At 43.5% G+C, this 15,779-nt stretch overlaps 1 protein-coding gene across 1 annotated transcript in view; it reads left to right on the top strand.

Moving 5' to 3' along the window:
• The first annotated feature begins 1,006 nt into the window (after positions 1–1,006).
• MPHOSPH6 (M-phase phosphoprotein 6) overlaps positions 1,007–15,779 on the top strand; it is a 34,352-nt gene continuing 19,579 nt past the window's right edge. Inside the window, exon 1 of the mRNA XM_010597834.3 lies at positions 1,007–1,082. Within this exon, the coding sequence (XP_010596136.3) occupies positions 1,032–1,082 (51 nt within the window). The 5' untranslated portion in view covers positions 1,007–1,031. The remainder of the gene's footprint in view (positions 1,083–15,779) is intronic.

The following is a 15,779-nucleotide window of genomic DNA, read 5'->3' on the forward strand; positions in this document are numbered from 1 at the left end:
TGTTTTCCAAAGTGTGGGACCTGCCAACAGTGTGAAAGATGCCTTTAGGTGGTACAAAGAGCATAAATTAAGAGCATTATAACTGTTGTTAGGTGCCGAGTCGATTGTGACTCCTAGCTGCCCGATAGGGGTTCCTAGGCTGTACTCTTTACTGAAGCAGTTTGCCAGGCCTTTCTTCCACAGAGCAGCTGGGTGGGTTCGAATCTTAACACTTTGGTTAGCAAAGGTCAGCAGCCAAGAGCTTAACCTTTGCACTACTGGGCTCCTTCGCATTATAACTTTCCCTTTTCAACGTTCTTACAATTCTTTAGATGAAAACCAGGTCTTCTTGTGCTCCTGAGTCTAACATCTGTCATCTTCCCCATCTGTTGCTATCGCTCTTTAGCAAAGAGATCGTTTAGGGAGAACAACAGTTAATAAAGGAACCTAACATTGTTTTTCATCTTATTTGTTTGCATAGTGGTTAAGAGCCATTCTGGAGTCAGACTGCCTGGGTTTACACCCACCTCCCTCACTCAGTTACTTCAGGCTACTTAATGAACCTCCTGACACCTCAGTTTACCCAACTGCAACAAGGGAATGATATCCACCTCACAGGGTTAGTTTAAACGTAAAATGAACTATTAGATGGAAAGTGGTCCAGAACACAGTAAGCCTAAGACCCCTGTTAAATAACAACGGTCCAGGACGTGGGGCAGGGAGGGGTCCCTGAGGCGGGCAGCCCTGAGACCCTGAGGAACGCACCCTTCACTCGCGTGTGGGGACCTCAGCTGCGGGCCAGGCTCTCTCTCGCGCTCGTCTGATTTCGTGCTCTTTGGGGTCTCCCCATGGCATTTAAGCCGCTCTCACCCTAGCGTCGGCGGGCAGCACGACGCTCCTTCAGCAGATGACCGTCCCACAAGTGACTGACGAAGACCCAGATTGCGCTGGAACTCGAGGGACGGGGCGGAGCCATGGGGCGGGGGACGCCGCGTTACGTAAGACGCCGCCACGCACGCAGCGCACGGAGCACGGCGCTGGGCTGGGGCAGCATGGCGGCCGAACACAAGACCAAGTTGTCCAAGAACCTGCTGCGCATGAAGGTGCGGGGACTTGGGGCGGGCTGGGGTAGGGGCACCTGGTCCTCCGGGCCTGGCCGGGGCCGAGGCGGTGTGCGTACGGGAGGTGCCGGCAAGGCCTTGGGGGACCCCCAGCTTTCGCGTTCATTCATTCGCTTAGCACCAGCTCTGCGTTAGGCGCCGGGAACCAGATCGTGAATGAGGCCGACTCTTGAAACCCGCTGTCGGATACGGGAGACAGACGCTTAAACAAGGAGAATACAGCGTGCTAAGTGTAGGACGGTGGAAGTGTCCGAAGCCGGGGGAACTTACTTGGAATTCTCGCGGAAAGTGGCCCTTCAGTAGAGACTGAAGGGTAGGCAGAAGGTGGTGAGCATAGACCTGAGCTGAGGGAGAGGCGTGAAGGAGTGTTAGAAATCTGAGAGGCACGAAAAATAATCTTTTTCCTCCCTAGAAACCAAAGATAAATCAGTGATACGGCTGGAGGGAAAGTACCGAGCAGTGAGGCTGGGGGTGAAGGCAGCGTTAATAGCCATGGCACTTCAGTTGAGGTTAAGGATTTTTTTTTTTTGCCTTAAGAGCAGTGGAAAGCTATTGAGCGCAGGGAACAGTATCATTCGCTGTGCTTTTTACTTTTAAAGGTTACTTTAACTGCCCTGTAGGGAATGCATTGGTGGAAGGAAGGCCTGACAGAAGACACAGTTGCAGTCTGGAAGACCAGTTAAAAGTTCTGATGGTCCAGATGAGGGTTGATGGTTACCAGAATGAGTGCAGTGGTGGTGGGAATGGAAAGAATGTTAATAGTTGAGGTGAAATTGAGTTATCTCACCCAGCTTTAAGCAAAATTGATTTTTAGAGTTGAGATTGAAGTCATCTTAACCCAAGAATTTCAAAATGGAAAAAATAACAAGGGTAGATAAAATGTGTACAGAAATCGAGATGGGGAAACAAAGAAGACTTAAAACATAAATAATAATAACGAGCATTTATAGTCCTTACTATGTTCCAGACAGTATCCTGAGTGCTTTTCGTATATTAGCCCATTTAATCCTGACCATAACCCACTGAGGTGGTACAGTTGTCATTATTCCTCTTTTACAACTGAGGCAATAAAACAGAGAAGTAAGTAACTTGTCTAAATTGGCATCGCTAGTAAGTAGTGTACACAGGACACAAACTCAGGCAGTCTGCCTCCAGAACCCGTTTAAATCACTATACTTCTTGTCACTGAACACTCATTATTGATAGATGGGTACCTGGCTGTCTCAAATGGTTAAGTACTCAGCTACTAACTGGAAGGTTGGCAGTTCGAACCCACCCAGAGGCACTTGAGAAGACAAGCCTGGAGATCTGCTTTCAAAAGGTCACAGTCTTGAAAACCCTATGGAGCAGTTGCTACTCTGCACACATGGGGTCACCACGAGTTGGAATTGGCTCAGTGGGAACTAACAGCAACAAGATTTCGGAGAAGTTGAATGTGTTGAGAGCAGAAATTTGAAAACATTTTAGAAGTTGTTTTAGCTCTTAGAATAGGCCAGATGAATATGTACTAGGTGTTTAGGGCTCAGATCAGAGATATGACTGTGGAGTTAGGAAGGAAGAAATTAAGGAAAAAATTATCCACTCCCACCCAAATGGCTGGGATTGGAGACTTAATTGAACATTGAAAGCAAAGGAAAAGGGAGAAAGTTACCCAGGTTTTTCAATTTGGGTTAGCAATTTTGATTGTTGACAAGAAGGAACTTATCCACGGGATTGCAAGAGACACTTTACGTAGAGTGTCCTGTGAAAATAAGTGGAGCAGCTACAGACTCAGGATCCAAAGTTCAGCCAAGGCTAAGTATGGAGCATAGATGAGAGGATTGAAGAGTTAATCCTGACTCATTTGTTGTTAGATGTACTTGAACTCCTCTGATTTGGTCAGCATTTGGGGACTGGAGGTGTAAAAGTGGAGCGGGGCATCATACCTCCTCATCTAACTTCACAAGGGGGGAGGAGAGTCTTCAGCATTAATAGCCCAAGGCTGATTGCTATGAGCTGGAGGTCAGATATACCACCCTTCAACCTTTTTACCAATTCTGACACCAGCCATCCCTCCCGCAATACTCTGTGCTTTTTTGCTGGGTTTGATAATTCATTGCAATGGCCACACAGAGCTCACAGACCATATTCACAGTTATGGGGTTCATTAGGGAAGTAACAGGTTACAAATCAGGATCAGGAACAACTCAGGATATAGTTCTTTGGTCAGGACAGCTTTTCAGCTGTGCCCACAGGACGGCCTCTCCCTCAGCCCCTGAGCCTCCCCTCTGCCCTTCTCCAACAAGTGTTACAAAGCTCTTTAGCTCTGCTGATAGGTTCCCAGAGGCACCCCACTCCGCCAGAAAATCTTCTGCCTGAAGGCATTCATCTCTCGCTGCATAGGTTGGTGAACCTAGCTTCTCTGACCCCACTCCGCCGGGTAACCTCCTGCCAGAAGGCACTCAGCTTTCTCACTCCATGGGTCAGGACACCCACTGTAGCTGCCTTATTCCGTGGGCTTCAGCCGACCGCTCCATCTCCTGGGTCTCCTGCCGCCATTTCTCTGCAACAGCTTCTCACCATGTCACGCTGTCTCTGGTGGAACAGCTCTCTTTCTCTCTCTCTTGCTTTCTCTCTCCTGGGTCTAGGACAGTGTCAGTGCAGAGACCCTGGGTCCAAAGGACATGCTCCCAGCTCTTCTTCTTGGTGTTAATGATATCCCCTCTCTGTTCTGGGATTGGCTGTCTTATAAGCCTAGCGTGATTCCAAAACTGACCAATCCCTTTGTTACATCTTATTTGTATGGTCCCGAGAGCTCAGCTGCTAACCTAAAGGTTGGCAGCTCAAATCTACCAGCCACTCGTTGGAAACCCTATGGGGTAGTTTTACTCTGTCCTGTAGGGTCACTGTGAGTTGGAACCAACTCAACAGCTCCTAACAACAACTCCCACAATGGTGCCATGCACCTTATTTGCATAGTCCCACCCAATCATTTGGTGGTCATTATAAGACTATGCATGGCTAAAAGAGCCATATTAAGTAATTCACTGTACTTCCAGGGGTGCTAACCAAAGGGTTGGCAGTTCGAATCTGCCAGGCACTCCTTGGAAGCTCTTTGGGGCAGTTCTGCTCTGTCCTATAGGGTTGCTATCAGTTGGAACTGACTCAGCGGCATTGGGTTTGGTTTCTTTCGGTTCGGGGGTGATCCTAATGGAAACTATGCGGGCAAAAGGCATAGAGAGGGCTCCTGCTTTGTGATTTTAGCTTATTTGAACTCTTAAGGCAAGGGTTGGTGATTTTTTTCCGTAAAAGGCTTACCCCATTGCCGTCAAGTCAATTCCCAACTCATAGTGACACTATAGGACAGTAGAACTCCCCCATAGGCTTTCCAAGGCTGTAATCTGTACAGAGGCAGACTGGCAGATCAGCTGGTAGGCCAGAACTGCTCACCTGTTGGTTAGCTCCTAAACGCTTAGACACTGTATCACCAGGGTTCCCTTGTAAAAGACTAGATAGTAAGTATTTCAGGCTTGTGAGCCATACTGTTTACCACAATTACTCCACTCTCCTGTTGTAACTCAGGACCAAATAAATGTGATTATGTTTCAGTAAAACTTCATAAATGCAAAAACGGATGGCTGCCTGAGGGCTGTAGTTTGCTGATGCCTGCTTTAGGCCCTCAATTGTGAATGAGAAAGACTAAATCACTAGCTTGTAATAGAGTGTGTTCTTAGGTGCTGTAGAGTCCAGAGAATTGAATTACTACTTAAGTCTGGAGTTGCTTGATGCACATTCACAGGGTGTTCTATCCTGTCCATATGTATAGAACATATATATGGATATTTTTTGTTTTGTATTTATTTTATTTTTTGCTGTTGTTGAATATATGGCTATTTTTAGTACCGTAAAGGACATCTAAAAATAGATTAAAAGGCAGTTGGGCAGGATTGGTGAGTTTCATCACCAGGAATAAGAGTAATGAAATGAGGCATCTCAGTTTATAGAATAGCCATCCAAGGAAGGGAGCCTGGGAAAATACGGCAAGTCTAGACTCATTTACATTCCGAGAACCTTTATTGAACTCTTTTAGTGTACCAGGTACTGTCTGAGTACCGATAATAAAAGATGACTTTTAAGAGACATAGTGTGCTGTTTAGAATCTCAGTCTTTTGGGAGACACAGAAGATGAAGAAGCCAGTGTTTCTAATGCTACATTAAAAGCAGGGAGACATACTTGTGCCTAGTCAGAGGTCAGTCGTTGCAGGCTCAGCAAAGGACATGGGCTCTGACCCTTGAAGAGTGACTTTTTTGCCAGGTAGAGAATGGAAAAAAGATGAGTAGCAAAGACAAAAGGACTTGGAAGTTCTAGGTTTGCGTTCTAGAAACTGCAAGTTCTTTCCTTTGGTGAGGATATAGACACAGAGGTAGCGTGGATAAGGACTACAAGAAAAATTTAGATATTTTGCAAACTTTTTAATTTTTAGATAATAATAAATTTACAGGAAGTTGCAAAAAAAAAAAAATGTGCAAGGAGGTCCTCTGTACTCTTCATCCAGCCTCCCCAGCCTTAACACCTTGCATAACTATAATACTGTATTGAAACCAGGTACAGTCTACAGAGCCTACTCAGATCTCACCAGTTTTTCATGTACTCATTTTTATGTGTATTTTAGCATGTGTAGATTTGTTTTGGGGTTAGATTTGTGTAACTACTGCCACATTCACCAAGTTCCATCATCACAAAGATCTCCCGCCCCTCCTTCCCCTATAGTCCCCAATCCCAAACAATCACTAATTTGTTCTGCATCTATAATTTAGTCATTTTCAGAATGTTACATAAATGCAGTCATCCAGTATATAACCTTTTCAGATTGACTATTTTTACTCAGCATAGTTCCCTGGATATCTACCCACTTTGTTGAGTGTATCAATAGTTTATTCCTTTTTATTACTACATAGCGTTCTATGGTATGGATGGACCACAGTTTAATCATTCACCTGTTAAGGACATTTGGGTTGTTTCTAGTTTTTGGCTATTACAGTTAGCGCTGCCATAAACATTTATGTACAAGTCTCTGTGTGAACGTAAGTTTTCATTTCTCTGGAATAAATACCCACGAGGGCAATGGCTGGGTAGTGTGGTAATTGCTTGTTTAGTTTTATCAGGAACTGCCAAGCAGTCTTCCAGAGTGGCTGTGCCATTTTATAGTCTCACCAGCATCATATGAGTGATTGAGTTTCTCCATATCCTCACCAACGTTTGGCATATCACTACATTTTATCTGTTAGGGTTTTTTCCTGAGTTTTTCAGCTTTTGCCATATTCCTTAGTAGTCAGTAGAAAAGCTCTTATGCCTAAAATGGCTTATGTTTCTCATTGGGAGAGCCAGAGTGGAGGGAGAAGTCTAGAGAAGACGAAGGGAATATATGAAAGCCCAGTGGAACCCCAGACCTAACTGCTGAGTGACGCCTGGGTGGTTTCTGCCTTTGTTTCTTCCAATTTGATACTTTCTCATTTTGCTGTGGTTTACCTTTGGTTTGCTCGCCTGTCCCCTGAGGGGATAGAGCTGTTGTCTGTGCTATGGAGAGACTAACAGTGGGACTGTGCTTTTCTCCTCTAAGGTATTTTGAGTTGAGCTTCTGCATATTTGTGAAGACAAAGCAGAAGAGTAAATAAGCATTTCAGAGGATAGGCAGAAGGGCAGAGCAGGCCAGCAGGTAGCCTTTTCTCGGTCCATACACATAAAGCTATTGCTATGTATCAGTCAGGAGCACTGGTGGTACAGCGCTCGGCTGCTAACTAAAATGTCTGTGGTCCAAACCCCCCAGCCACCCTGCAGGAGAAGGATGTGGCAGTCTGCTCCCAAAAAGATGTACAGCCTTGGAAACCGTGTGGGACAGTTCTCTGTCCCATAGGGTCTGTGTGAGTTGGAATTGACTCCACTGCAATGGGATTATGTATCAGTCATCGTGCTGGAGCTGAGGGCAGAAATGAACAGAGTCCCTGCCCTACAGGTCTCCAGCAGAGACAGCTGCTCAAGAAATGAGAAGGTGGTGAGACTGTTTGAGGGTGCCGTGGGAGCATTGAGGAGAGAGCACTGATTTTGCTTCAGTTGTCAGGGCCAGCTTCACAGTTTCCAGTACCTGTGTCGGAAGGGCTAGGAGTTGGTCAGGTGGAAGGGGCCAAAAAGGAGCTTCCAAACCAGCATCAGCAGGTGCAAAGGCCAGTGGGCTCCAGGGCTCAGCAAGAGATTCACCAAGCACTGAGTTGCTCTCTCCTCTTTCGCCTTTTTCGTGGCCTGGTTTCTGCCCTTCTCACGTTCTCTCTCTCCCTGTCTGTCTTCCTACCTTTCCTCCACTTTTCTTGCTCAGCCCATCAGTCTTTAGTCTTAGCCCTTCTTCACAGGCCGTTACATAAAATTGAAATAGTGTAATACAATAAAGCCTGTGAAAGCCAGAACCTGTGTAAGGCAGAAACCTGACAGAGCAGGAAAACTAAGATACTTCCAATAAAATGAGGGATAGAAAAGTGTAAAACTGCACCTTGTCAAAAGTGGAAAACTTGTGAGACCCAAGAAACCAGGCAATCCCGTTGAGTTCCGACTCTCACAGGTTTCACTGTATTTATTTATTTTTTATTGTGCTATACGTGGAAGTTTACAGCTCAAGTTAGTTTCTCATACAAAAATTTATACATACATTGTTATGTGACCCTAGCTGCTATCCCTATAATGTGACCGCACATTCTCCGTTTCCACCCCAGATATCCTGTGTCCATTCAACCACTTCCTGTCCCTTTCTGCCTTCTCTTCTCACCTCCAGACAGGAGCTGCCCATTTAATCTCTTGTATCTACTTGAACTAAGAAGCACAGTCTTCACAAGTATCATTTTATGTTTTATAGTACAGTGTATTCTTTGTCTGAAGAATTGGCTTCAGGAATGGTTTTAGTTCTGAGTTGACAGAGAGTCCTGGGACCAAGTCTTCTGTGGTTCCTCCAGTCTCAGTCAGACCATTAAGTCTGGTCTTTTTGCTGGAATTTGAGTTCTGCACCCCACTTTTCTCCTGCTCTGTCAGGGACTTTCTACTGTGTTCCCTGTCAGGGCGGTCATTGATGGTAGCCTGGCACCATCTAGTTCTTCTGGTCTCAGGCTGATGGAGTCTCTCGTTTATGTGGCCCCTTTTGTCTCTTGAGTTAATATTTTCCTTGTGTTTTTGATGTTCTTCATTCTCCTTTGCTCCAGGTGGATTGGGACCAATTGATGTATCTTAGATGGCCACTTGCTAGCTTTTAAGACCCCAGAATCCACTCACCAGAGTGGGATGCAGTACATTTTCTTAATACTCTGTGTTATGCCAGTTGACCTAGATGTCCCCTGAAACCATGGTCCCTAGCCACTCACCGCTGCTACACTGCCCCTCACAGTGTTTGGTTGTATTCAGGAACTTCTTAGCTTTTGGTTTAGTCTAGTTGTGCTGACTTCCCCTGTATTGTGTGTTGTCCTTTCCTTTACCTAAGATAGTTCTTGCCTCTTATCTAGTTAGTAAGTTTCCCTCTCCTGCCCTCTCCACCCTCGTAACCATCAAAGAATTTTTTCTTCTGTGTTTAAACCTTTCCATGAGTTCTTCTAACAGTGGTCTCATACAATATTTCTCCTTTTGTGACTGACTCATTTCACTAAGCATAATGCCTTCCAGATCCATCCATGTTATGAGATGTTTCCCAGATTCATCGTTGTTCTTTGTTGTTGTGTAGTATTCCATTGTGTGAATATACCATAATTGGTTTACCCATTCGCCCATTGATGGGTACCTAGGTTGTTTCCATCTTTGTGCTATTGTGAACAGTGCTGTAGTGAACATCGGTGTGCATATTATCTATTATCTATTCTTATTTCTCTAGGATATATTCCAAGGAATTGGATTGCTGGATCATATAGTACTTCTATTTCTAGATTTTTAGGAAGTACGAAATTGATTTCCAGAGTGGTTGTACCATTTTACATTCCCACCAACAGTGTTATAAGTGCTCCAGTCTCTCCACAACTTCTCCAACATTTATTATTTTGTGTTTTTTGGATTAATGGTAGCCTTGTCGGGCTGAGATGGTATATCGTTGTAGTTTTAATTTGCATTTCTCTAATGTTGACGGCACTGAGTGAGTGAGTTTTTTAATGGCCACTGATCGTGAGCATTTCCTTACGTATCTGTTAGCCACCTATTGTCATCATTGGTGAATTGCGTGTTCATATCCTTTGCTCGTTTTTTAATTGGGTTATTTGTCTTTTTGTTGTTGAGGTTTTGCAGTATTTTGCAGATTTTAGAGATTAGACACTGATTGGATTTGTAGTAGCCAAAAATTGCTTCCAGTCTGTAGGTTGTCTCTTTACTCTTTTGATGAAGTCTTTTGAAGAGCATAAGTGTTTGATTTTTAGGAGCTCCCAGTTGTCTAGTTTTTCTTCTGGTATTTGTGCATTGTTAATAATGTTTTGTATACTGTTTATGCTACGTATTAGAGGTCCTAGCATTGTCCCTATTTTTTCTTCCATGATCTTTATGGTTTTAGGTTTTGTATTCAGGTCTTTGATCCATTTTGAGTTGGTTTTTGTGCATGATGTGAAGTATGGGTCTTGTTTCACTTTTTTGCAGATGGATATCCAGTTATGCTAGTACTGTTAGTTAAAGAGACTGTCTTTTCCCCAATTAATGGACTCGGGGTCCTTTATTAAATATCAGCTGCTCATAGGTGGATGAATTTATGTCTGCATTCTCAATTCTTCTCCATTGGCTTATGTATCTGTCGTACCAGGCTCTTTTAACTATCATGGTGGTATAATAGTTTCTAAAATCAAGTAGTGTGATGCCTTCTGCTTTGTTCTTCTTCAGTAATGCTTTACTGAAGCAAAGGGCCTCTTTCCTTTCCATATGAAGTTGGTAATTTGTTTCTCCATCTCATTAAAAAATGCCATTTGGTTTTGGATCAGGATTGCATTGTATCTGTAGATGACTTCTTGGTAGAACAGACATTTTCACAATGTTGAGTCTTCGTATCCTTGAGCAAGGTATGTTTTCCCAGTTATGTCGGTCTCTTGGTTTCTTGCAGTAGTGTCTTGTAGTTTTCTTTGTATAGGTCTTCTATGTCTCTGGTTAGATTTATTCCTAAGTACTTTATCTTCTTGGGATGCTATTGTAAATGGTATTGATTTGGTGATTTCTTTTTGAAGTTCTCTTTGTAGGTGTAGGGGAATCCAACTGATTTTTGTGTGTTTATTTTGTGTCCTGATATTTTGCTGAAATCTTAGTTCTGGTAGTTTTCTTGTGTATTCTTTGGGGTTTTCTGTGTATAAGATCATATCGCCTGCAAATAGAGATACTTTTACTTCTTCCTTACCAATTTGAAAGCCCTTTATTTCTTTTTCTAGCCTAATTGCTCTGGCTAGGACCTCCAGCACAATGTTGAATAAGAGTGGTGATAAAGAGCATCCTTGTCTAGTTCCTGTTCTTAAGAGGAATGCTTTCAGACTCTCCATTTAGGATGATGTTGGCTGTTGGTTATGTATAAATGCCCTTTATTATCTTGAGGAATTTCCCTTCTATTCCTATCTTGCTTAGAGATTTTACCATGAATGTGTTGAACTTTGTCAAACGCCTTTTCTGCATCCGTTTATAAGATCACGTAGTTCTTGCCTTTATTTATGTGATGGAGTACATTGATTGTTCTTCTAATGTTGAACCATCCCCGCATACCTGGTACGAATCCCACTTGGTCATGGTGAATTATTTTTTTGATATGTTGTTGAATTGTATTGGCTAGAATTTTGTTGAGGATTTTTGCGTCTAAATTCATGAGGGATATTGTTCTGTAATTTTCTTTTTTTGTGCCGTCTTTATGTGGTTTTGGTATCAGGATTATACTGGCTTCATAGTATGAGTTTGGGAGTATTCCATCCTTTTCTGTGCTTTGAAATACCTTTAGTAGTAGTGGTGTTAACTCTTCTCTGAAATTTTGGTGGAATTCTCCAGTGAAACTATCAGGGCCCAGGCTGTTTTGTGTTAGGAGTTTTTCAGTTACCTGTTCAATCCCTTCTTTTGTTATGGATTTATTTAGTTGTTCAACCTCTGTTTGCTTTAGCTGCTCAACGATCGAGAGCAACTTTCAGAGTCTTCTCTGACATCCATCTTGGTCTTTTCTTTCTTTCCTGTCTTTTCAATGACCTCTCGCTTTCTTTATGTATGATGTCCTTGATGTCATCCCACAACTGTCAGGTCTTTGGTCACTAGTGTTCAATGCATCAAATCTGTCTAAATTCGGGTGAGATATACTCAAGGTCATATTTTGGCTCTTGTGGACTTGCTCTGATTTTCTTCAGTTTCAGCTTGAACTTGAATATGAGCAATTGATGGCGTGTTCCACAGTCAGTCCCTGGCCTTGTTCTGACTGATGATATTGAGCTTTTCCATCTTGCAAGGTCTATGTGTATAAAAAAAAAAAAAAATTTTTTTTTTTATGTGTATAGTCGCTGTTTATGTTGGTGAAAGAAGGTATTTGCAATGAAGAAGTCGTTGGTCTTGCAAAATTCTATTATTCAATCTCCAGCATTGTTTCTATCACCAAGGCCATATTTTCCAACTACTGATCCTTCTTTGTTTCCAACTTCACATTCCAATCACCAGTAATTATCAATACATCTTCATTGCTTGTTCAATCAGTTTCAGACTGCAGCAGCTGATAAAAATGTTCTGTTTCTTCATCTTTGGCCCTAGTGGTTGGTGCGTAAATTTGAATAATACTCGTATTAACTATTATCAAAGGGCAGCATGAGAAGACAAAGTAAAGTATTATAATGGCATGTGCAAAGACCCAGAGTTGGAAAACCAAAAGGGAAGAACATGCTTGGTGTTTCTCAAGCTGAAAGAACTGAAGAAGAAATTCAAGCTTCGAGTTGCAGTAGTGAAGGATTCTATGGGGAAAATATTAAACGACGCAGGAAGCATCAAAAGAAGATGGAAGGAATACACAGAGTCATTATACCAAAAAGGATTAATTGATGTTCAACCATTTCAAGAGGTAGCATATGACCAAGAACCGATGGTACTGAAGGAAGAAGTTCAACCTGCTCTGAAGGCATTGGCGAAAAACAAGGCTCCAGGAATTGATGGAATATCCATTGAGATGTTTCAGCAAACAGATGCAGCACTGGAGATGCTCACTTGTCTATGCCAAGAAATATGGAAGACCACTTCCTGGCCAACTGACTGGAAGAGATTCACATTTATGCCTATTCCCAAGAAAGGTGATCCAACCGAATGTGGAAATTATAGGACAATATCATTAATATCACATGCAGGCAAAATTTTGCTGAAGATCATTCAAAAATGACTGCAGCAGTATATTGACAGGGAACTGCCAGAAATTCAGGCTGTTTTCAGAAGAGAACGTGGAACCAGGGATGTTATTGCTGATGTCAGATGGATCCTGGCTGAAAGCAGAGAATACCAGAAGGATGTTTACCTGTGTTTTATTGACTATGCAAAGGCATCTGACTGTGTGGATCATAACAAGTTATGGATACCATTGCGAAGAATGGGAGTTCCAGAACACTTAATTGTGCTCATGAGGAACCTTTACATAGATCAAGATGCAGTTGTTCGGACAGAACAAGGGGATACTGATTGGTTTAAAGTCAGGAAAGGTGTGCACCAGGGTTGTATTCTTTCACCATACCTATTCAGTCTGTATGCTGAGCAAATAATACGAGAAGCTGGACTGTATGAAGAAGAACGGGGCATCAGGATTGGAGGAAGACTCATTATCAACCTGCGTTGTGCAGATGACACAACTTTGCTTGCTGAAAGTGAAGAGGACTTGAAGCACTTACTAATGAAGATCAAAGACCACAGCCTTCAGTATGGATTGCACCTCAACATAAAGAAAACAAAAATCCTCACAACTGGACCAATGAGCAACGTCATGATAAACGGAGAAAAGACTGAAGTTGTCAAGGATTTCATTTTACTTTGATCCACACTCAACAGCCGTGGAAGCAGCAGTCAAGAAATCAAAAGACACATTGCATTGGGTAAATCTGCTGCAAAGGACCTCTTCAAAGTGTTGAAGAGCAAAGATGTCACCTTGAAGACTAAGGTGCGCCTGACTCAAGCCATGGTATTTTCAATTGCATCATATGCATGTGAAAGCTGGACAATGAATAAGGAAGACCAAAGAAGAATTGATGCCTTTGAATTGTGGTACTGGCAAATAATATCGAATATACCATGGACTGCCAAAAGAATGAACAAATCTGTCTTGGAGGAAGTACAACCAGAATGCTCCTTAGAGGCAAGGATGGTGAGACTGCGTCTTACATACTTTGGACATGTTGTCAGGAGGGATCAGTCCCCGGAGAAGAACATCATGCTTGGCGGAGTACAGGGTCAGCGGAAAAGAGGAAGACCCTCAACGAGGTGGATTGACATGGTGGCTGCAACAGCGGGCTCAAGCATAACACCGATTATAAGGATGGCTCAGGGCCAGGCAGTGTTTTGTTCTGTTGTGTGTAGGGTTGCTGTGAGTCAGAACTGACTTGACAGAACCTAAAAACAACAACAACATAAAGTCATACTTGGACCTAATATGATACAACTAACACGCGTACAACCAAATATGCATTAGCCCTGTTTACCTCTTATATTTTGTAAGTGAAAAAACAAAAATATTTGATGCACACATACAAGGCAGAAATACTCAATGATTACAGTCATGTGGTTATAACTGGTATTTAGAACTGTCTTCTTCCACCACCCATTGCTTATTCCGTTTGCCCTCAGCAAGCACCTCAGCTGATCATGGTTCTTTGCCTGGTGGAGAGACCCAAACCTTCATTCCTAAAGTGTCTGGGCCACTAGTAGTCATGTCAAAATTGGGTTGCTGTAGTTTTCAATTGACTTTAATCACAGGGCATGGTAATACTAAGAGATGCCGTAAGGGATTTCCTGCATTCCGGGTATATTCTTCTTTACCTCCATTATATCACTTTGATTTCCTCTTGGTAATCAAGATCAGTCACACCAGCCAGTATAGTAATGCACTTCCTTGCCTGTTGATTCAGAGGCATAAGGAGCCCAGAGTGGCCAGGTGTCGTTCTTAACTTCCAGTTCAGTGGAATCAGTAATGTGTCTCCAGATACGAGCATTCGTCCCTTTGGAACTAGGATCTCTAGCATAGGTTCACAGGGACAGGAAGCCAAAATCTTGTGAGCGGGTCACTAGGGGTAATAGTGAGTGGTACCGGTCCATTTCCACCACTTGATTCCTAGTCTCAGGAATCCTGGCTGTGGGAGAAACAGAACCATATATTGCACGCTGGTTTAGAGCATATACAGCCTCCTGGAGAACACTGTGCCAACTCTGCAAGGTATTGCCACCTTGCTGACACCATAATTGTGTCTTTAGGTCTTTCCATCATTCTGTCAAGCCAGCTGCTTCAGGATGATGGGGAACACAGTAAGACCAGTGAATTCCATGAGTACGGGCCCACTGCCGCACTTCATTTGCTGTGAAGTGAGACCCTTGATCTTAGGCAATGCTGTGTGGGATACTGTGACAGTGGATAAGGCATTCTGTGAACCCACAGATGGTAGTTTTTGCAGAAGCATTGCAGGTAGGGAAGCCAAATCCATATCCAGAGTATGTGTCTACTCCAGTAAGAACAAAACGCTGCCCTTTTCCATGATGGAAGCAGTCCAGTGTAATCAATCTGCCACCAGGTTGTTGGCTGATCACCTCCAGGAATGGTGCCATACTGGGGACTCAGTGATGGTCTCTGCTGCTGGCAGATTTGGGTACTCACCAATGGCTGTAGCCAAGTTCACCTTGGTGAGTGGAGGTCCATGTTGCTGGGCCCATGCATAACCTCCATCCCTGCCACTGTGGCCACTTAGTTCATGAGCCCATTGGGCAATGACAGTGGCTAGGGGAAGAGGAGGACTGATTTCCACAAAACACATTGTCCTATCCACTTGTTAAAATCCTCCTCTGCTGTAGTCACCCTTTGGTGTGCATTCACATGAGCCACAAATGTCTTCACTTTTTTGGCCCATTCAGAAAAATCTGTCCACATACCTCTACCTCATTACCTCTTTGTCTCCAATTTTCCAGTCACGTTCCTTCCAAGTGCGTGACCATCCAGCCAAACAATTGGCCACAGCCCACGAGTCACACATACGGCCATTTCTCCTTCTAAACAAAGTAAACAACCAGGTGCACTGCTTGAAGTTCTGCCCGTTGGGACATTTAGCACCAGGAGAGTGGGGTGCCACTCCAACAAATACCTAAACTGTAGAAATGGTTTTGAAACTGAATAAATAGAGGCTGGAAGAGTTTTAAGGTGAGTAATAGGAAAAGCCTAGATTGCCTTGAAGAGACTGTTGGTGGAATTAATAGACATCAGAGACAGTTCTGGTGAGGACTCAGAAGGAAGTGACGAGAGCTGTAACACCAGAGACAGTGAAGACGGCAGGAAGCAGCAGCAGAGAAATGGCAGCAGCGAAACCTGGAGACCAGTGCTCCACAGAGCAAAAGAACTGAGTGCCTTTCCACAGGAGACTTCCTGGCAGAGTGGAATGGCTCTGGCACTTACCGATGAAACTAGGCTTGCCGACCCACAGAGCAAGAAAGCTGAGTACCTTCTGGCTGAGGTTTAC

Source organism: Loxodonta africana, chromosome 21 (assembly GCF_030014295.1).
Source record: "Loxodonta africana isolate mLoxAfr1 chromosome 21, mLoxAfr1.hap2, whole genome shotgun sequence".
NCBI classification, from domain to species: domain Eukaryota; kingdom Metazoa; phylum Chordata; class Mammalia; order Proboscidea; family Elephantidae; genus Loxodonta; species Loxodonta africana.